Source organism: Myotis yumanensis, unplaced genomic scaffold (genome assembly GCF_028538775.1).
Source record: "Myotis yumanensis isolate MYYU_CA2020_CCGP unplaced genomic scaffold, mMyoYum1.0.hap1 SCAF_2, whole genome shotgun sequence".
In the NCBI taxonomy this organism is placed as follows: domain Eukaryota; kingdom Metazoa; phylum Chordata; class Mammalia; order Chiroptera; family Vespertilionidae; genus Myotis; species Myotis yumanensis.
The window spans coordinates 140,834,606-140,856,293 of NW_027223753.1; the positions used below are offsets into that span (position 1 = coordinate 140,834,606).

At 39.3% G+C, this 21,688-nt stretch overlaps 1 protein-coding gene across 2 annotated transcripts in view; it reads left to right on the forward strand.

Annotated features, from left to right (window-relative positions):
• The first annotated feature begins 10,658 nt into the window (after positions 1–10,658).
• Positions 10,659–21,688, forward strand: part of ZPLD1 (zona pellucida like domain containing 1) — a 43,424-nt gene continuing 32,394 nt past the window's right edge. The window contains exons 1-2 of one of the 2 annotated variants that reach the window (XM_070403523.1): positions 10,659–10,689; positions 13,748–13,864. In XM_070403523.1, coding sequence (XP_070259624.1) covers positions 10,671–10,689; positions 13,748–13,864 — 136 coding nt within the window. In that variant the 5' untranslated portion in view covers positions 10,659–10,670. Of the gene's footprint in view, positions 10,690–13,747; positions 13,865–21,688 lie in introns of those variants that run through there. The other variant, XM_070403521.1, reaches the window with a different exon arrangement.

A 21,688-nucleotide genomic window follows, 5' to 3' on the forward strand; every position in this document is an offset into this window, starting at 1 on the left:
TTTTAGTGTTTACAGATGCGGATTCTATGACTAACACGGCTTTTGAAGCATGACAACCATGTATTCTGTGATTAATGTGAGGTTTCCTTGATGCTCTATATTGAATAATTTGAAAATACATTCTCAAGTTTTTAAGGGTTAATATTCAATTAAAGCAGTAAATAACCAAACCTAGCCATTCTTAAAGATTTTAAGTTTAAATTCAGACTTTTTGTCTATAAGTCTAGTAAATTTTACCACTTATTTTTATGGGCTTTTAAATTATATTTGGTTCTATATGCAAAAGTAGTTAATGTACTGAAAGGAAATAAAATATACTACATTTTAATTAACAGATGTTTAATATGTTTGAATGAGTTTAATTATCTGATATAACAAGCCATCTCAAATATTTAATGCTTACAAATTTAAAAATATCTTTTAAATTTGTTTAACCTATATTTCTGTATTTCAATATTACATCTAATCTTGGTAGCATGTCAATTTCTCAACTTCTGATAATGTAACCCCGATAATATATATCTCATCTCTAAAGATAGCAATCAATTCAACTGTGAGAAGAAAAAACTAGCTCTGAAGAGCTTGTGGATCATGTGTGTCTCTGTACATAAAATTTGTTTGTATCACAGATACATCTGAATGAAGTTTTTGCTATTTCTCATTAAGTGAACTCAAATTACACAAGAGTCTGCTTTTTGCCCCTGGCAGGAAACATCTAATCTTTCCATTTCAAGATAATGCTGATTTAGAACTTAGTCACTGCTGGTTTGAAATTTAACTTCTTTGGGGTTAACTATTCAGTTACAGTCAAAATTTACTTTATCCCCCTTCTTTTAACCTCCTCATGTTTGATGTGTAGAAAGGGAAGGTAGGGAGATAAGGTAGCAGAGGTTTAAGAGCATGGATTTTGTAGCCAGATTATCTGGGTTCAGATGTTACCTCTACCTCTTTGTAGGGAGTGACATAGAGTAAGCTACTTAACCTCTCTGTGCTTCAGTCTTCTCACTGTAAAATAGGGACAGTTATAGTACCTATCAGATAAGGTTGCAGTAATAATTAAAATAATTGACTTAATAGTTATCAATAATAATTATATAAATAATAAACTATAACACATATGCAAATAAAATAAATCGTACTAATTATTGTTTATATTAGCTATTTTAAAAAATTGATTGTCCTGGCTTTGGTGAGGGTATTTGGTTCACTTACCATCTTGTGATCCTATTTGGGTTTAATGGATAACTAACTCTTAGCTGTTTGATCTTTAGATATCACCATTGCTCTTGCTGTGTCCACCATGGCTGGCATAACTTATGATTTCTTTTCTCAAAAGGATGAAGGCACAGTGGTTTATCCTATCTCCTACCACTGACTATACCTCCTCCCTTATTACACATAATTTCTCATTGCTGCTGTGGGACTCAGACTTCTGACACATTTCACAGCTATCCCTGGCTTTGGACCATCCATCTTGCAGCTCTCCACCACCTAACAGCTTTCCAGCAAGATATACCACATTTTGATTTTTAATTATCTTCTCTATCTCTCTTGAAGGGTTCCGAAAGCTTTTTAAGGTATCTCCAAACCAGTTGGAAGATTGTATGGAGATTGTATGTGAAGCTATTTTAAGCCTTCTCTTTTTCTAGATCTCTCCTATCTCTGTCGCCCTCAATTCTGACTTCCTAATGTTGGTGCGGGTACTCTGGCATGTGTTCTTGCTTATAGATTCCATGTACCTGCCTGGATATTTTTATCTAAAATGGGGAGCAGAGAAAAAAAAACCCACATCTGAATCTAAACACTCTTGCTTTCCCAGTTCTCTCCAAGCTCCTTCCCATGGAACAGAGCATTTCATCTATGGCATCCGCTATCTCACATCTCCTCTGTGGGTTTAGTGTCAACTAAGTGCTCAGGTTACCAAGCTCTACACATTAAAGCCTAGATGTTGGAGACCCCAAAATCTCCTTTGTCTTTAGCATGCAAAAACAATAATTTTTATGGCTATTTTCTCTAATTTGAGTTTAAAATAAGGATATTTAGAAGTCAGAATTAGGCAATATTTTCCTTTTCATTCTATTCTCATCTTCCTCAAAGAGTGGGCCATCATAAATGATCAGGAGGAAACTTACCCAGAACATTATTCTATTACCCATGCATCTCACGTAAAGATGGGAAATTTAAAAAACTTTGGGGTTAATTTTGACTATATGAGGTAGCTATAGACTCTAACTGCTCAATAAGATGCTATCCCTCTGACTATGTTAGAAACCTTCTCCTATCAGTATATATTATATTTATACTAGAGGCCCGGTGCACAAAAATTTGTGCACTCGGTGGTGGGGGGCGGGGGGGGAGGGAGGGAGGGTCCCCCAGCCCGGCCTGTGCCCTCTCGCAGTCTGGGACCCCTGGGGAGATAATGACCTGCTGGCTTAGGCCTGCTCCCGGGGGGCAGAGGGCAAGCCCAATCCCTAGGTACAGCCCCTGGTCGGGCTCAGAGCAGGGCCGATTGGGGACTTGGGGCGCCGCCCTGTCATTCAGAGAGCAGGGTGGATCGGGAGGTTGCGATACCACCCTCAGTCACTCTCAGGGTAGGGCCAATTGGGGGGTTGGGGCACTGCCCCCTGTCACACTCAAGGCAGGGTCGATGGGGAGGTTGCAGCGTCACCCCCTGTCACGCACAGAGCAGGGCCCATTAGGGGGGGTTGGGGCTCTGTACCCTGTCACACATAGAGCAGGGTCAATCAGGGAGGTTGGGGCTCCGTACCCTGTCACACACAGAGCAGGGTCGATCAGGCGGTTGGGGAGCTCCCCACTGTCACACACAGAGCAGGGCCCATCAAGGGGTTGGGGAGCTCCTCCCTGTCACACACAGAGCAGGGCCGATCAGGGAGTTGAGGAGCTCATTCCGTCACTCACAGAGTAGGGCCGATAGGGGAGTTGGGGCACCGCCCCCTGTCACACACAGAGCAGGGCGGATCAGGGGGTTGGAGCGCTGCACCCTGTCACACTCAGGGCAGGGTCAATGGGGAGTTTATGGCTCTACCCTGTCAAACACAGAGCAAGGCCAGTGGAGGGGGGTTGGGGCGCCACCACTGTCACACTCAGGGCAGGGCCAATGGAGAGGTTATGGCTCTACCCTGTTACACACAGAGCAGGCCCGTGGGGGGAGGGGGGGAGTTGGGGCACCTTCCCCTGTCATGAACAGAGCAGGGCAGATAGGGAGATTGTGGCCCCGCCCCCTTTCACCCACAGAACAGGGCCGATCAGGGGGTTGGGGCTCTGCCACTGTCACACTCAGGGCAGGGCCGATGGGGAGGTTATGGCTCTACCCCATCACACACAGAGCAAGGTCCGTGGGGCGGGGGGGGGGGAGTTGGGGCGCCGAACCCTGTCACACATAGAGCAGGGCCGATCAGGGGGTTGGTGCGCCGCACTCTGTCAAACACAGAGCCGCAGGGCGATCAGGGGATTGGGGAGCTCCCCCCATCAGGCACAGAGCAGGGCTGATCAGGGGGTTGGGGCGCCTTCCCCTGTCACAAACAGAGCAGGGCGGATAGGGAGGTTGTGGCCCTGCCCCCTGTCACACACAGAGCCGCAGGGCAATCAGGGGGTTTAGGCGCTGCCCCCTGTCACGCTGATCCCGATGCCGGGAGCCTAGAGGCTCCACTGATCCTGGTGCTGGGAAGCATATTACCCTTTTACTATATAGGATAGAGGCTTGGTGCCTGGGTAGGGGCTGGCTGGTTTGCCCTGAAGGGTGTCCTGGATCAGGGTGGGGGTCCCCACTGGGGTGCCTGGCCAGTCTGGGTAAGGGCCTGAGGGCTGTTTTCCAATTGGAGGGTGACTTAAGCTCCCAACTGCTCCTTTTTTTCTTTTTCTTTTTCTTTTTTTTCTATTCTGGGCCAGCTTTAGCTCTGAGGTCTCGCTGCTGAAAACATTGATACAATGTTGCGGTCTGGCTGGCTGAAGCCCGCTGAATAAAGCTGGTTTCTGGGGTTTTGTTTAGCTTCTATATTTGCAACATAGTTGCTGAGAGTTGCAGCTGAGAGGCCGGCAAGTGAGGCGGGGAACGTTGGAGTTCGCAGTCACTGGAGCAAGCAAGCCTCCCTGTTCGCTTCAGTGCATGGCTGCTGGCTGCCATCTTGGCTGACAGTTAATTTGCAAAAGGATATGCTGATTAGCAAATGGGAAGGGTAGCGGTAGTACGCTAATTACCATGTTTCTCTTTTATTAGTGTAGACTAGAGGCCCGGTGCACAAAAATTTGTGCACTCGGGGGGGAGAGGGGGTCCCTCAGCCCAGCCTGTGCCCTCTTGCAGTCTGGGACCCCTCGGGAGATAACGACCTGCTGGCTTAGGCCAGCTCCCGGGTGGCAGAGGGCAAGCCCAATCCCTAGGTGCAGCCCCTGGTCAGGCTCAGAGCAGGGCCAATTAGGCAGTTGGGGTGCCGCCCCCTGTCATGCACAGCGCAGGGCGGATCGGGAGGTTGCGATGCCACCCCTAGTCACTCTCAGGGTATGGCCTATTGGGGGGTTGGGGCACCGCCCCCTGTCACACTCAAGGCAGGGTCGATAGGGAAGTTGCGGCGCCACCCCCTGCCATGCACAGAGCAGAGCCCATCAGGGGGGTTGGGGCTCCGTACCCTGTCACACACAGAGCAGGGTTGATCAGGGGGTTGGGGATCTCCCCCCTGTCACTCACAGAGCAGGGCCCATCAAGGGGTTGAGGAGCTCCCCCCTGTCATGCACAGAGCATGGCCAATCAGGGGGTTGAGGAGCTCCCCCCTCTCTCGCACAGAGTAGGGCCAATAGGGGAGTTGGGGCACCGCCCCCTGTCACACACAGAGCAGGGCCCACGGGGGGGGGGGAGTTGGGGCACTGCACCCTGTCACACACAGAGCAGGGCCAATCATGGGGTTGGGGCGCTGCCCCCTGTCATGCTGATCCCGGTGCCGGGAGGCCACGCGGCTCCGCTGATCCTGCCTGGCAGGGTTACAGATCCAGGTCCCAGACCGCAGACAGCCTTGCCTGCTGCCACCTGCCTTCAGTATGCAAATTAGCCGCCATCTTGTTGCTTCAGGGTGGGGTTCCCCACTGGGGTGCCTGGCCAGTCTGGGTGAGGGGCTGAGGGCCGTTTTCAGGCTGGCAGGCGACTGAAGCTCCAAACCTCTCCTCTTTTTCTTTTTTTTTATTCTGGCATTTATTTACCTTCTATGGCTGTCACTGGAGCTGAGAGCTGGCTTTCTCTCTGAGGCTCGGCTGAAAGCAGGTTTCTGGCCTTTGTTTTCTGTATTCGAAACAATGTTGCGACTCCAGCTCTGAGATCCCGGCTGACTGACAGGAGGTTTCTGGGGTTTTGTTTATCTTCTAAAAATGTTACAATGTTTCCAACTGAAGCTCAGAGGCCGGTAAGGCAGGCGGGGAACGTTGGAGTCCTCTGTCACTGGAGCAAGCAAGCCTCCCTGTTTGCATCAGCTGCTTGGCTGCCGGCCGCCATCTTGGCTGACAGTTAATTTGCATATTTCCCTGATTAGCCAGTGGGAAGGGTAGCGGTCTTACGCTAATTACCATGTTTCTCTTTTATTAGTGTAGATAAGACCCTCTGTGATGAGCAACAGAGGCTTGCCCTGGCAACTTAAAATGAGGTTGTTATACTGCCTCTTACTATGTGTTTCATCTTTTATAATATTTCAGTTTCTGTACAGAAAAATTAGACCCCCTTGAATTTGGCCCTAATCCACTGATATCTTGGTCCTTCCCCAGCCTGGTTCCTTCAAATTTTCTCCATCTCAATATATGTACTGCTGTTTACCTGCTTGACCAAGATAAACTTGAGAGATACCCTTGACTCATTTCTCTTACCTCTGCACTTAGAATTAAACACCACGTCCTGTTATTTTTGGTTAAAAAGAACTTTCTAAATTTGTTCACTTTACCTCACTCGGGATATTATAATCCTAGTCCTCAACTTAAAGGCTTTCAATTGCTTCCTATTCCATTTAGGGAAAATGATGCACCGTGGTCTCCTTGTCTGTACCTGCAGATTTTCTCCTGGCCCGTTCCTCTTTGCTTTCATCATGGACCGACCTTCTTTCAAATTTAACTTCCCCTCTTCCCCCCGCCAAATTAATTGTTTTTATATATTGGGACCCATGGTTGTGCAGTGAGCTCTACCTGGAGTGCTCATTTCCAGACTGCGTTTAACTCAAATAATCCTTTAATTCTTGTCAAATATGATACTTCTAAGAAAGTCTTTCTTGACACCTTCCAGCTAAATTAGGTGGTAAGGTTTACTTTCTTGACGCACTGTTTACTTTTCTTTCATAGCATTTACCAAACATTGTGAGAATATTTTTATGTATGTAATTACTAGTTTAATGACTATTTCCTCTCTAGTTTGTAAACTCTGTAAGCGTACGGATCATGCTTGTTTTGTTAGCCACTGGGTCTGACACTTAGAAAGTGCCCAGTAAAAATTCCAGAATGAATAAATAATTGAATACATTAACAGAAGAATATAAAATAGTGAAGTACTAATAGATAGGTGCTCTTTTATTCTTAAGCAAGAGCCAACAAATATGAACTTATCTTTCCATTATCATTACACATGCCTTTGATGTTTTGGAAGTGAGTTAATATTCAGCCAGAATATATCAACATGGTATCCCTTCTTGCCGATTCTTATGCTGTGGTGGCTCATCAATATTTGTATATCATCTCAATTGAGAAAGAAATATCTTCACTCTGTAATAATCATAGTAATAGTTAATTGTGAAATTAATTAAAAGTAAAGGGACATTTAAGATAGTTACATTTTTAATTTGTTATTGCATTTCATGAAAGGAGGAAGTCAACATATTAACATCTTCAGAGCTGCTTCAGAAAGATGAAATATGCATGTATCTTGAGAATGAACCTGGTGAATTATTATAAAAAAGCATTTAGAGTGACTTAGTTCAAACTCTCAGTACTCCCAAAACAAGGTGCTAAGTAAATGTTCTAAACTAAACACAGATCATTTAAATGTTACTCAGGAAAACCCTGAACAGACAAGTGAGAAAGACAGGCAAAGGGAGAGAAATGAACATTCACTTTGTGTCAGAGAAAATTGGAGTAGGTTTTTTTTCTTAGGAACAGCCTTTAGCATTTATACTTGCTTTTGGTATACATCAGCAACTTTAGAGTTATAAAATTTCTGAATGTCTTCTTGATGGCTAAACTTATTTCCTTCTGTTTGAGGCATTATTCTGAAAAGGACAAGTGTCTAGCAAGACAAGAACATGCTCTGTTAGAGGACGTACATAATGGGTATTTCCGATGAAAGTTTTATGTTTTCATTTTCTTTTGAATATATACGTTGCCTCTAATGTTCAAGGGCAACATGGGAATAAAGAACATAGAGCAGCCGTGGGCAAACTACGGCCCGCGGGCCGGATCCGGCCCGTTTGAAATGAATAAAACTAAAACAAAACAAAACAAAAAAAAGACCATACCCTTTTATGTAATGATGTTTACTTTGAATTTATATTAGTTCACACAAACACTCCATCCATGCTTTTGTTCCAGCCCTCCGGTCCAGTTTAAGAACCCATTGTGGCCCTTGAGTCAAAAAGTTTGCCCACCCCTGACATAGAGCATCATTTACTCCATTAGAAAACATGTTTCTTTATTAAATAGTCATGGTTTGTAGCACTTTAAAACTGGTGATTTTGGAGGGTGAGCTAATAGTATTTTTTTCTGGAGGCAAGACTGTGTAAAACCATGAGACTTAAGTAAGCAAGACAGCTGCCAACCTGTATAATTGCAATGCCTTTTTGCTCCAGATCTTTTCAGGGCCCTGTTGGTTGCTTTGAAGGCGAGAGTAGGGCTTCATTCCTTAATGTAAACTTTGATCTCTGTTAAAATACATACATTTCTTCTCTTCCCCTTTCCTTAGAACTTTAAAAAATTTTAGTCATTTAAAGCCTAGTGACCTTTTTCTGATCTTTTCTGAGGATCAGTCTTGGTTAGGTGATACAGAAGAACCAGAAATAAAAGTTATGCCCCTTGTAGGGCAAGCAAGGCTGTCTGAGTAGCTAGTTGGTCAATAAATACAGGGGAAGGCTGGGAATGAGAGGACTGGGGCCATCGCCAGTGCCATACAGTCAATTCCATAATTTTGTGAATCTGTATGACAAGATAAGCAGATTTAGTTTAGTGGGAAAATGCACAAATCTTAGATAGATGATTAGACATTTGAAGAATTGCTGTTTGGTTTGAGTGTTCTATTTTTCTTCCCAACTAGAGCAGCATGATACAGATGGGCCTATATGAAGGCAATAGAATTAAAGAAGTATGAAACTTTGATAAATTGTTGAGCCCATTTGTTTTTGCAAAAGTTATTTCTCAAGCTAGATAAAGGCACTTTTGAACATGTTCTCTTTTTTTCCTCAGGTCACAGGGGTGCTATTTAATGAATTACTTTTCTTGGGCACTAAAAGCTACCTTTATTCATTTGAAAAGGTTAACATAGCTGTTCAAAGTATCCAAGGTATTCCCAGAGAATAATTTATGCATTAAAAGTCTATTTTAATTGGGAAATGTCTAAATGGAAAAAAGTAAAGTAAAAATTAAAGACAAGTTGATATGATAGTTCATAACTGAATTTTTTTTCTCCTTGAGCTTCCTGTATATGGATTGATTTATAATCCTGGGCACCTCATTTAAAATTTCAATACTCCTCCTTTACCCCAGAACTTCTTCTTATTATTTTTTAATTTATTTATTTCCATAGCACTTTTCACAAATATAGTCTGTACTTTACTTTTATAGTATGTTTTCTTTTGACTGCCTTCTAGAATGTAAGTTCTATGCAGATAAATGTTTTCTAATGGCTGTTCTTCAATTTCCCTGGACAGCCCATGCACATGTAAGCATTCAATAATAATAAATAAATGTAGAAATAAATTGTTATTGATCAGATTTAGCAAGGAATTGACAAATTACATATACTTCCTCTTATAAGAATCATTTTCTGGAAGGCAGTACCACTTCATAGTTAAGGCTGGTTTCTGGAGCCATTGTGCATTGAATCTTGATTTTAACAATGGTTGTCTGTTTAACCTTAGACAAATAAACTAACATCTCTGTGCTTTAGTTATCTCATTCCTGGGATAAGGATAATAATTTACTTATCTCATCTATGAAGTGCTTAACAAAAAGTCAAAAGTACATTTTCATAAACTGTCACCCTTTAACATTCACTGATACTGTCATTAAATCAATTTGTGCAAAGAACAATATTATTTTTTTAAAATTTTGTTTTATTGCTTAAAGTATTACAAAGAGTAATACATATGTCTCCTTTGTTTTTTCCTCTTGACCTTCCCCTGGCCTCCCCAAGAACAATATTCTTGATGCACTCATTGCCTAAGTGAAATAGAGCCATGACAATTATGTAGAAATTAAAAATATTTTGCCTCAATCATCTAAATCATTTAGTTCAAAGCATATTTTAAGCACACATTATTCATATAATTTACTTTCTGAAAGTTAGCAGGACATTAATTTTATGTATCTGACAAATTTCAACTAAGTCAAACAGTAGAGTTACAATTCCAAGAATCAGGCTTGGCTTTGAAGTCTGCTCTGCCATTTCCTAGGTATGTGGCCCTTGGTAAATCAATGAAAAACTTTAGGCTCTGTTTCCACATTTTTAACATGAGTAAAAATTAAATTTATGTTAACAGTTGAATATCAACAGAGTGCAGTGCCTGGCACATAGCAGATCTCAATAATAGGAATGTTAAAAAATTAAATATATAAAATCAAGAGAACCATGTTTCTGACAGAACTGTATAATTTTGTATAAAATTAAGTGAGAATCAAAAGTGAAATTATATTTCTCTGAATCCAAGTTTAATCTTAAGGGAATACATTAAAAATTCATGTTTTGGAAGAAGCTTTTTTTATAAAGAAAACTTAATATGAGAAATGTTGATTTATTTGACAGCAAATTATTTAGTATTTCCTTTGTTTTACTAAATATAAAACACAGAGCCCATTAGTACCAGTTTAAGAGATGAACATGATTCTTTTTAAAATCGACACCTCTGAATTCCTTAAAATTTAATGTTGTATATACAACCCCTCTCCTCCCCTACCCACATTGATTTAAATTTATGGAAATTCTAAGTTAAGAAACGTACAAACACTTCCCGCATACACATCTTCAAGGTCATTATTATCCAATTATCTATTATCTAATTCTCTGTTGTTGATATTTTATAATTTGGCCGTGTTAGGCAGCCTTGTACACTTTGTTAGCACCACAGTAGGGGTGTTGGTTCCTGCACTTAGTTACTGTGGAGAAGAGGGGAAATGCTTCTGCTCTAGTTCTCTAACCAGAGTTTGCTGGAGCCACAGTGGAACAGTGGGCACCTCAAGCCACCCCACAACAGACCACAGAAATCAGAGTCTACCTGTGACATGAAGCCCAACTAAGTTTTTTGAGCCAGAAGCTAGGGAGTCCGAGCAACCAGGACATCATGCTTTGAGGAGTGTAAAGAGTTTCAACATGCTACTTTCCTTTCTTTAAATCCCAAGTGATCCTATATCAGAAAGGAACTTTCGGAACTGTGGCAAGGTAGCATCTCCAAGTTTGCTACTGTGAATTGATGCCCAGATTTTCTATGTTCAGGGGAAATGATGGAGATAGGATTGGGAACAGGAAGTTTGCAAGTTAATAGTTCATCATTTTGTTTTAACTTGTAGATGGGATATAAAGAGCCTCCCAAAGTCTTAAAAATACCGTAAGTACTGCTAATGTTATAAGGGACCAAAATGTAGATGCTGCCTATACAAGACATGTGGGTGTCCTTTCAAAAATGCCCTCCTCAATTTTTCTTAATACTAAAATACAGACCAGTGCAGATCACATTATAAATAGAATAATGTGATTCAACTTATCAGAACTGCCCCTAGTCTATGGACTCCTTTGTGTCGAGCAGTCAAGCTCCAGCGCATGTGGCTTAGCAAAGGAGAACAGGCCCTGTCACCATCTCTTTCCATTGGATGCCCTTGTGCAGGTTACTACTTGCACATCAATGTGTGGTGGCCCTGAAACTAATATTTTAATACCTTCTGTATATCCAGACTGACTATGCTGTGTTCTGATCATCACCTTGATTTCTAAATGACGACTCTAGAGATTGACTGAAGGGGGATATGAATCCATTTATTTGAATCTGCTTATTTCAAAATCAATGTATTTTCTGTTAAAGCAAGCTGCCTTCTACTGCTACCTTCCTTTCTTTAAAAATATTTATTAAGGGTTTTAATTTCCATGAAAGTGCAGGAGGTCCTATTCATGGTGTGAAGGGGAGAGGCATACCTCTTTTGGACAACCTCAGATCAGATCTAAAGTGGTAAAGCTAAGACTTACTATTACAGTCAGTAGACTCTTTCAAATAGCTTGAATTTCTCATCCATTTTTGATAAACACAGATGTGTCCAGTTTAGTCTATAGTAATAATTCTCACTCTTTTCATAAGGGCTTCCTTTTCCTTATTAAAGACATAATGTTTTCCCCTTATGCCCATATTATAAATACATCTGTTGAACATATTACATTCACTACATAAGAATTTTTAAATTATTTTCAGTTGAAAAGATAATATTAAAGAGCACATAATTCAAAAATCTAAAGAAAGCAACTGATGATAAATGGCAACCCCCGCCCCAAAAAGAAACAAGCAAACAAAAAAAATTTATTTAGTAACAGATATTTAGATAATTTGTGCAGTAAACTCTGTTATCAGAAAGACCTGAAGTTGAACTCCAGTTTCTCTATTTGTTTTCCATGTCATTTAAACTTCCTAAGATGTATTTTTATTTCTCTGTACCTGTATCATCCAATTATGATAAGGAATATGAATGAGATACTACAGGTAAATGGTCTGGTACTCAGTGCCCTCTATGTGTACAGTGTGTACTCAGTAAATGTTATTTTTCTCAATTGAGAGAATATAAAAGCTAGGAAGCATTTCAGAATAATAAAATAACTCATTGTTGAAAACTCCTGACTCTGTGAATCCCTAGGAACGGGAGACATCTCCAAAGTGAAAACGACAGTGTGGGTGTAGAGTCTCAAGGGCACCAATCATGAGAAGGGAGGGGCAGGGCTCAGATATGTGTGTGTGTGTGTGTGTTTGTGTGTGTGTGTGTGTGTGTGTGTGTGTGTGTGTGTGTGTGTGTGTGTGAGGTGGAAGGTACCATTCAGAAACAAGCTGCTCTTTTTACTAGTAGTCATCCAAAGTCTCCAAAAGAGCAGGGAGGACTTAATCTATCTGAAGGGTCTCCAGGAACTAGACAATGAAGGTGTAGGTGTGGCCAAGCGAGCCCACCATCGGGGTCAGCGATTGTGTGAGCCTTTTGTTTAGGGACTGTCTTGGGGGAGCAGAACTAATCAGACATGTGGCTATTCTCCCAAAAGTCATTAGGTTTGTGCCTGACTGTTATGTTATAATGATGAAGAAAGGAAGCTCCTGTTGAGTTAATATTTGTTCAGACTATTTTTGAGCGTAAACTCATGCCTTCATTTCCCACATCCTCACCAAAGTGACGTCGCTCACCATGAACTTGTTATACTAAAATGATTATTCAAAAACAAGATGTATTTCCTTCCTTTTGCTAAAGACTTGAGTAATCATCCAAGGGCAGATTTTAAGGACATCTAAAACATCATTTTCTCCCCCAAACCTCAAGCTTTTAAAGTGCACTAATTTATTTCAACCAACCATTTACAATTTTATTTTATTTTTGCTTTTTATGCATAAACCAAAACGACCAACCTAAAAGATTTTTTTTAATTTTTTTTTTTTTTTAGTGAACATACTACACTCTATGAATAAGTTGGGCACTCCTGGAACATGTTTTAACTTTATCAGGCCAATAAAAAGACATTGAGAGGAAAACAATAATTAAATACCAGACTGACTGGTGCTTAAGTATTAAAGTCAATATATGTTTGTTTATTTAATCCACATTGACAACTTTAAAATATCACCTTCCATTACTTTTTTGCAAGAGTTCAAGGTTTTCGTATGTCTATAGCAATCCTTATTACCCACCAATGAACAGCCATTGGAGGAACCATGGTGTTGTTCCACATATAGTGCCTTTCTAGTCTCCCTTTTGCTTTCTGCCTGTGTTTCCCGACAAAATGACATACAAACCAATGGTTTGGAGAAGTAGTCTGGAATTTCTTTGTTGAGGGGAAATTTTTCCTGACATTATTTGGTCATTGAGAGTATTAGAATTCTCTGAGGACCGAGTATTAAGTGTTACATTTCTCTGCCCTTATGTATATGGGTATTTTCAAGTGCAGAGCTTTCTCTAAATTGGTCAGTTTGCCTAACTATGGTGTTCTAATCTGCCAAATACTAAAATTTGAGTTCTTCCTATTTCTATTGAAGATTTTTTTTTCTTTTACAAACTTTATAACTTATACCTTAGCTCTTCTATGACAAAAGCCTGGCTTTGTCGCCCTTAGCAAACTGAAGCCAAAGGATGAAAATAATCTTGACATATTGTAGCCGAAATCTTTGCCTTGTTGCTAATAATTATTTCTGATAATCTTTGGGCCTTTAATGAACTTTGCTTGCAGGAATATAGACTGCTTGCCGATCCAACAGTGAGTTAGATCAGCCTCAGTATTTCCAGCAAGTAAGAGTGAAGGCTGGTGATAACATAATAGGTAACTCTTTTCTAGGTTTTGCAATGGAACAGATATGGTTGCTGTTGCTTCTAACAATAAGAGTACTTCCGGGGTCTGCTCAGTTCAATGGCTACAACTGTGATGCCAACCTCCACAGTAGATTTCCTGGTAAGTCTGAGCCTAATCTTTTCTCTAATTATATCTGGAAAGAGTGATTATGTTTGGAAAGTAAATCATTTAAATACATATGGAAAACGATGTGGGGACCCCTCTATATTAAGTGGATATTAACAAATGGCAAATGACAAAAGACATTTTTCTGGAGTTGTAAATTACATCCACATTAACATACAAAGTGTTCATCATAGTTAATATCATTATAACGGCTGCTCACAGATGTGAAAAATATTGGCTAGTGGGTGATAAAATTGGGAAAGGATAATTTTATTCCAAATTTGCCTAATTTATGCCTTTTCCTCCTCATAAGTTAATTCAGACTCTCAAAACTGCTCATATATGCTAATAGACTTATTAGAAGTAACACTTAAGAAAATAATTGTGAAATATTATGCAATACTCAAAAAATACTATTTCAATAAAATGTTGGTCACCATTAAAATACAAGGCCAGTTTCAGAGTGCATTTCACAGCAACCCATCAGTTTGGTGACAGATAGGAGATTTTGACCATATTGTTAAACATGTCTCTCAGGTTGCTCAAATCTGCACTCAGTGAGATGTAAACCCAACAATTCATTTAAGTATTTGTCATTTCATATGAGATAAAGTTATAGAACCACAGTTCATCATTTTCAAATTAAAGGTTTGACAATCTGAAACTACTTTTTCAAGTCTACCATCCAAATTGAAATATCTTCTACCACATTTTACATTTTTCCATACCTGTCATTATTCCTGTGTCCAGAGCAGGCTGGGGTAACAACACACGCGAACAGAGCAATCAGTAGGTTGTTACATAGTTGATGTGAGATTTCTAGTTTATGTGCAGAAAGGCAATCTGGCTCTCTCCAGAGAAAAGACCAAAGTGTGTGGGAATGTCTTCATGAGCTCAGACCTAGGATGCAGATGTTTGGCAGGTTAAGTAAAACATGGAGGTCAGGAAAGAGAATGTGTAAAGGTAAGCATGCAAAGGCAGGCTTGTTAATGGTTTTGAATACCAGAAATGATGTTTTGCTTTGGTTTGTTTGTTTTTATTTTTTTTATTATGGAAAATTTCAAATGTATACAAAAGTAGAGATTAATAAAAAGAGCACTTATATTGATTATCAGCTCCATCAATTATCAAAATTTACAAATTTTGTTTTATCTTCCTTATCAATCTGGAATATTTTAAAATAAATTCATAACAAAGAATAATTTAAAAATCATTATACTTCATGTGCACATCTAATGAACTCAGTAATTACTTAATATTATCTAATACTTGGGCATTTTGTTTTTAAAACATCCACATTTATTAATATGTGTCTTAAGTCTAATTTAATTTATAACCGTTCCTCTCTATCCTTTGCTTTTATAAAATTCTATCTATCTCTTTAAGTAATTTGGTCATTCGTTTTGTAGGATTCTGACACTCTGGATCTGGTTAACTGCCACTCTGATGTGTCATTTAATATGCTCCTCCTTTCCTGTATATCCTATAAACTAATTAGAGATTTGAGTAAAGTCAAGTTCATTTTTTTTGACAAGAATACTTGGTGTGTTATTTGTGTAATAAAAGTGTTTGTCTCTATTTTATAGGCAGTGAAGACTTATTTGGTCTTTTTAAACATGCCTTCTGACGAGTTTGAAAAGTCACATTTTGTTGTAAAAAGCAGACATTGGGAAAAGTATAGACATAAACAGACGTCAGGAGAGACTAGAGGCGGAGAGAAATAGCATGAAGGCAGTGACAGTGGGAGCGTAGATACGGTGCGGTGGACTCCCTCCATCACTTAAGGACTGATTCCATTTGGGAGGTGAGAGAAGACTAGAGGATGTTTTGAACATGGATAACTTTATGTTGATACTGCTACCTGACAGCAAAAGTACAGGGCACTTGCATATTTTAGAAAGAAATTTTGGGTTTGGAAAAAATGAACTTGAGGTGCTTTAAGAACTTAGAGTAGCAGCCTCTGTCCAGTAGTAGAAAATATGGCCCTGGACCTCTCTCTCTAAGGAGAGAGGTTGACACTGGAAACAGCTATGTGAGAGCTGAATCCCTGTGCAGCAAGTGAGCAAGAAATGGGGGAACAGGGAAACTAAAGTTATGAAAATAGACTACTAGCTAAAATCAGTGGTTCTTAACCTTCTGGCCCTTTAAATACAGTTCCTCATGTTGTGACCCAACCATAAAATTATTTTTGTTGCTACTTCATAACTGTAATGTCGCTACTGTTATGAATCGTAATGTAAATATCTGATATGCAGGATGGTCTTAGGCGACCCCTGTGAAAGGGCTGTTCGACCACCAAAAGGGTTGAGACCCACAGGTTGAGAACCGCTGATAGATAATTTTGGTGGTAAAGGAGAGGAAGAAGTAACTTAACTCAGCTATTTAAATGAGAAGAATTTTAGGATTAGAGGACTAGAGACAACTGAGTATACATGAGTAATGGGAAAGTACTCAGAGATTTGAAATAATTGAGATAACAAGGAAATAAAATGTGGAAGAGATTTAAGGTACAGGTGGAGGGGTTAACCTTGAAAAGTGGTAGCTGATTCTTTGGTGTAGGAGCAAAGGATAAATAAGACACAGGCAGAGGAGTTGAGAGATGCTAATTGTCTTTACCTCTGCAGTGAGGTGGGAGGCAGAGGCTTTCTTGAGAGTGAGGGGCCAGGGCGTTGGCCAGGGCCTGAGAAGGATGGTCAATGCTTTCTTACTCTGTTATGGATGAAAAAGAAAGCCCAAATGCAAAAAAGATTGCTTAACAGAGAGGATCTAGCTGCTGTTGTAGTTACATATTTGTAAAGGTCAATAAAATGTATAAATGAGCCATGGAGTGATTAGGACAGTAAAAGGAAGAATTTTTCATATGGTAAATTTTAAAAATTATGTTAATACATCTATTTACAATGGTGCCCACTGACCACCTGCACCAAAATCACCTGGGCTAGCTGGTAAAGTCTGGACTCTACTACTTCACCCAAAATATGTAGTGGCAGAATCTCTGAGTATGGTGCTTGGAATCTGTATTTTAAGTCCTGCAGATGAGTCAAGTACACATTTATGGTTAAGAACAACTGACAGAGTATATTCTATTATTCTCCCAAGTCCATTATTCTAATTAAAAGCTCAGTCATGTGTTGGGGAAACAATTAAAAACAAAATCTCTCAATCCAGAAATCCTCTCCACAAAGACAGTGGAGATAAAAACACTTTTATCATTGAATAAACATTAAGCTAGAATGTGGTGCTCATCACAGGCAATCTACTAAGAGGTTGCAGAGACAGAAAGAAATCTCACTCTTTTATATAGCCAAGCAGATGCAATCCATTACGGATATGTTTTCAAGATAAACAATAACAAGACCTGAAGTAGGAGGACTTGACACCACCATTTTTCACATATAGTTTATCCTAAAATTACATGATAATTCTGTTAGCATATTGGCTTTATCCAGAGGAAAAATAAAATTCTCATGTCTTTATGAAAGGAGGTACTTTTGCCAACTTGAAGCAAGGATCTCACTGAAATTAGGCTCCCACCCTCCCACGGGTTGCTTTCTTTTTTTGCTATTTACATTTTCAAGAGATGCTTCCCAGGTTGAAAAAGACATTTCTAGGTTATAGAGCTGACAAAAGACCTGTCTAATTTTCCACAGGATTTATATACATTTCAAAGAGAGGAGAAAGTACTTACAATTATGTTTTCTGATGTAAATGATTTAAAAGAGGAAGAAGTCATTTCCTTTATTTTCAACAAGGATAATTAAGCCTCTTATTTTTAATTTCTGTTTGTCTTTATAAATCTTAGCACTTTTAGTATTGTCTGGCTTAGACGACAAATATCCAAATTTTCTAAACACACACACACACACACACACACACACATTGTTGCAATTTAAAATTTCTATTGAAAAAGAATTTGTAATCCAGATAAATCAGGAATTCCAGGAGAGGCTTTAAGTTTATATGGGTACTTAGAGGTCCAGTGCACGAAAATCATGCATGGGTAAGCATTTGTCCCTAGGCCTGGCCAGCGATCAGGACTGATCTGTGGGGTGACCTGCAGAGTGATAAGGGGGCCCCTACTGGCATCTGCCTTGGCCGGCCTAGCACCTCCTGCTCGCTGGCCCCGCCTCCCACCACCTCCAGCCACCTCCCATGGCTGGCCTGGGGCCTGTGGGCTGGGGGCAGCTCCTGTGTTGAGCATCTGCCCCCTGGTGGTCAGTGCACATCATAGCAAACAGTCATTCCACTGGTTCTGCAGTTTAGTCGATTTGCATATTAGGCTTTTATTATATAGGATTATTTTCAAGTAAGTCTACTTTTGCAGATCATTTGCAAAAGATCAGAGTGAGCTAATAAAGCCTAGAGGTTAATTGCTCACTCCCCTCTTGACTCACTTTTCCATATCAAGATCACCCTTGATGTCATCAGGAGCTTCACAGGCAGCTCAGCTACTGAGCAGTGGGCTAGAATGAGAATAAGTCTGGTAAAGGAGAGGGGCTATCTAAATGCAAAGTAATGTTAATAATGAGAGTAATCATCTCACCCTATCTGACCTTTGTGTTTCATGGCATTAGAACTATTTTCTTTAATTTCCATGGTATTTTATCCTTGAGCCAAGGGAAATACCATGGTCTAATTCATTTCCAATTTAAAGGGATAACATTTAATTTTAAGGTGGTTAACTATTGGCTTTCTAAGCTAATAGCAGGGAATAGAAATATGCCCAACTAACATTATAGTTGTGCTCTTCCCAGAATAAAATTCAAACCACAGTTGACTTTGAGGGTACCAAGAAATTATTTGACCATAGTGAAATACATAGATAATTGCATTTGACCTCTGTTACTGATGGGAACTAGCTCCTTTTGCAGGGAAGATGACAGTTTATAAGGGTTAATCTAGACTTTCAGATTTCTAAAGAAGTCTTTAATGATAAAGGCACAACCAAGGAGAGATTAAGTTTATGGCATCATAACCTTTGTGGCCTGACACTGTTTTATGGTGACTAACCAGTTATGGCAAACTGAATGTATATCAGTGTTACATTACTTATCATTAATAAGGAAGAAAACATATTGAATGCTAGGCACATTACATAATTCTCTCTTTTATTTTTTAAAACAAGCATACAACACCATTTTTTGAGAATTTTTAATGTTCTTTTGAGGAAAACTAATAACATATGCCAGGGAGCAAGATCTCAAATGCTTAAGAATATAATAGTTTTGCAGTTTCTTTTATACATTTGAAATTGAGGGAATGCCAGGAAAGTAAAACCATTTTTTTTTCAACTATATTTTTTTGATTTCAGAGAGAAAGGGAGAGGGAGAGAGAGATAGAAACATCAATGATGAGAAAGAATCATTGATTGGCTGCCTCCTGCATGCCCCCTACTGGGAATCAAGCCCACCACGAGGGCATGTACCCTGACCTGGGATTGAACCGTGATCTCCTGGTTCATAGGTCGATGCTCAACTACTGAGTCATGCCGGCTAGGCGCAATTTTTTTTTAATCCTTATTTTATGATGAGAAAATTGAAGAATAGAATTTGTCTAATGCTGCCAAGTTAGCAATTGACCAATAAAAAAATTAAAAACTAAAAACTAGGACTTTTTCAATCAAACAATGATGCCTAGAAGTGAATTTTAAATACTTAATTTAAATAATGATGTATACAAACCACCAAATAATCCAATTAAAGATGGGCTCCTGAATAGGTATGTGAAAATTGTTGAACATCAGTAATCATCAGGGAAATGCAAGTCAAAACCACAATAAGATATCATTTTATACTTGTTAGTATGGCTATCATAAAAAAGACAAGAGATAGTAAATGCCAATAAGGATGTAAAGAAAATTGGTATAGTTGCTATGGAAAACAGTATGGAGGTTTTTTAAAATATTAAAAAATAAAACCACCATATTATGTAGCAATTCTACTTCTGGGTGTATATTTGAAAGAAAGAAAATCACTATGTAAAAGAGATATCTGCACCCTCATGTTTATTGCAGCATTATTTAAAATAATCAAGACATGGAAAAACCTAAGTGTGCATCAACAGATGAATGGATAAAGAAGTTGTGATATCTATCTATATCTATATCATCTATATCTATCTATATCTATATCTATATCTAATCTATATCTATATCTATATTTATATCTATATTTATATCTAAATCTAATCTATATCTATATCTATATACATACATACAATGGAATACGATTCAGCTATAAAAAAAGAAGAAAATCCTGACATTTGTGACAACATAGATGAACCTTGAGGGCACTGTGCTAAGTGAAATAAGTCAGACAGAGAAAAACAAACAGACAAATATTATATGATTTCGCTTATGTGTGGAATCTTTAAAAAACACATAAAAAGACACTAGATTTGTGGTAATGAGAGGTGGGAGTGGAGGGTGAGAGAATTGGATGAAGGGTGATTAAAAAGTACAAACTCCCAGTTACACAATAAATAAGTACTCGGGATGTAATGTACAACATAGTAATGATAGCTAAGTGAAATCTAAAAGCTCTCATCGCAAGGAAACAAACATTTAAATGAACACTAGTGTTCCGCAGGAAATAAAAGAGAGAATCACCTATTTAATCAATATAATTCATGGGTGGGTCAAGCAAAATGAACTGTCTGGTTTTGTGTTTGGCTTTGCTTAACCTTTGCAATGTTCTGTACCCAAAAACAAAGTAGGAGAAAATACTGGAATAATTACCCTAGGGAATATGTTCTGGACCTCTGTGTAGATAAGAAAGGGCAGTTCTCCTGCCTTCTTCCTCCGTAGTGGTGTTTGGTCTCTTAGGTTGTGAAGAGGTTGCCTGCTTCCACTGTGCACCTGTGACTGCAATTACTGCACCCGATGGGGCAGAAGATCTGATCCAGGCAGCGATTGTTGATCACATCCTGATTAATCTACAGTGATAAAGTGCAGTGGAGAGAAGAGCAATTAGTCAGCAAGTTCAGTGATTGAATAATTCGGTCCCTACCCTTCTTTACTTTAATAACAAAGTTCTTTATTGGATGAATTTTTCACTTCCTCTACTTGTAGAAGCAAAACCCATTTTTTTTTTCTTCCTGAAAAAGATGACCAAACTCCTCCATTCTGGGGAAGCCAGTGTGGGTATGCATGTGCCCAGTTTGCCTCAGTGTTCCTGCAGCACTGAAAACAACAGCTTGCATTTGCTAACAAGAAACAGATGTGAAAAACTGAGATGGCAAGAAAGCTGTTCAATATAGAGAGGAAACCTGAATTTCGAATCCACTTTAAATTCTTCATCAGCTACTGGCATTTCATGTAGATGAAATATCAATATCCCTTCAGGACTTCTTGCTCTTTTAGCAACAAAACCTCAATATTGTATAAAAACTTAAGAGGAATAGTAACTTTAAAAAATGAGTTAAAGAAGCATACATAGCATCTGTTCTCTAAGCAGTTTTTTTTATGCAATGCCAAATATTGCTGCTTTCCTCTTACAGCAATAGAAACAGAAATGGTATATAAATTACTCTTTAATCTGCTTAAATGGTATACATTAGTTTTGGGATGTCTACCAGGAAGTAAATTGTTTCCAGGTGAGGTTTCTATGGCAATACAAAGTGATTCGCTCCAGCATACCAAAAGGCTCCTCCTATTAGATTGGAGAGATTTTGGTTCATACTGTCAATTTTAAACCAATGTTACTATGAACTATGGATACAGGTGCAATCATATGTATGCGGATACCTGCATCTGAACTGCACAGAGCCTCACAATAGACTCACCTACCCTTCCCCCATGTCTGACCATAGTTTCAGAGA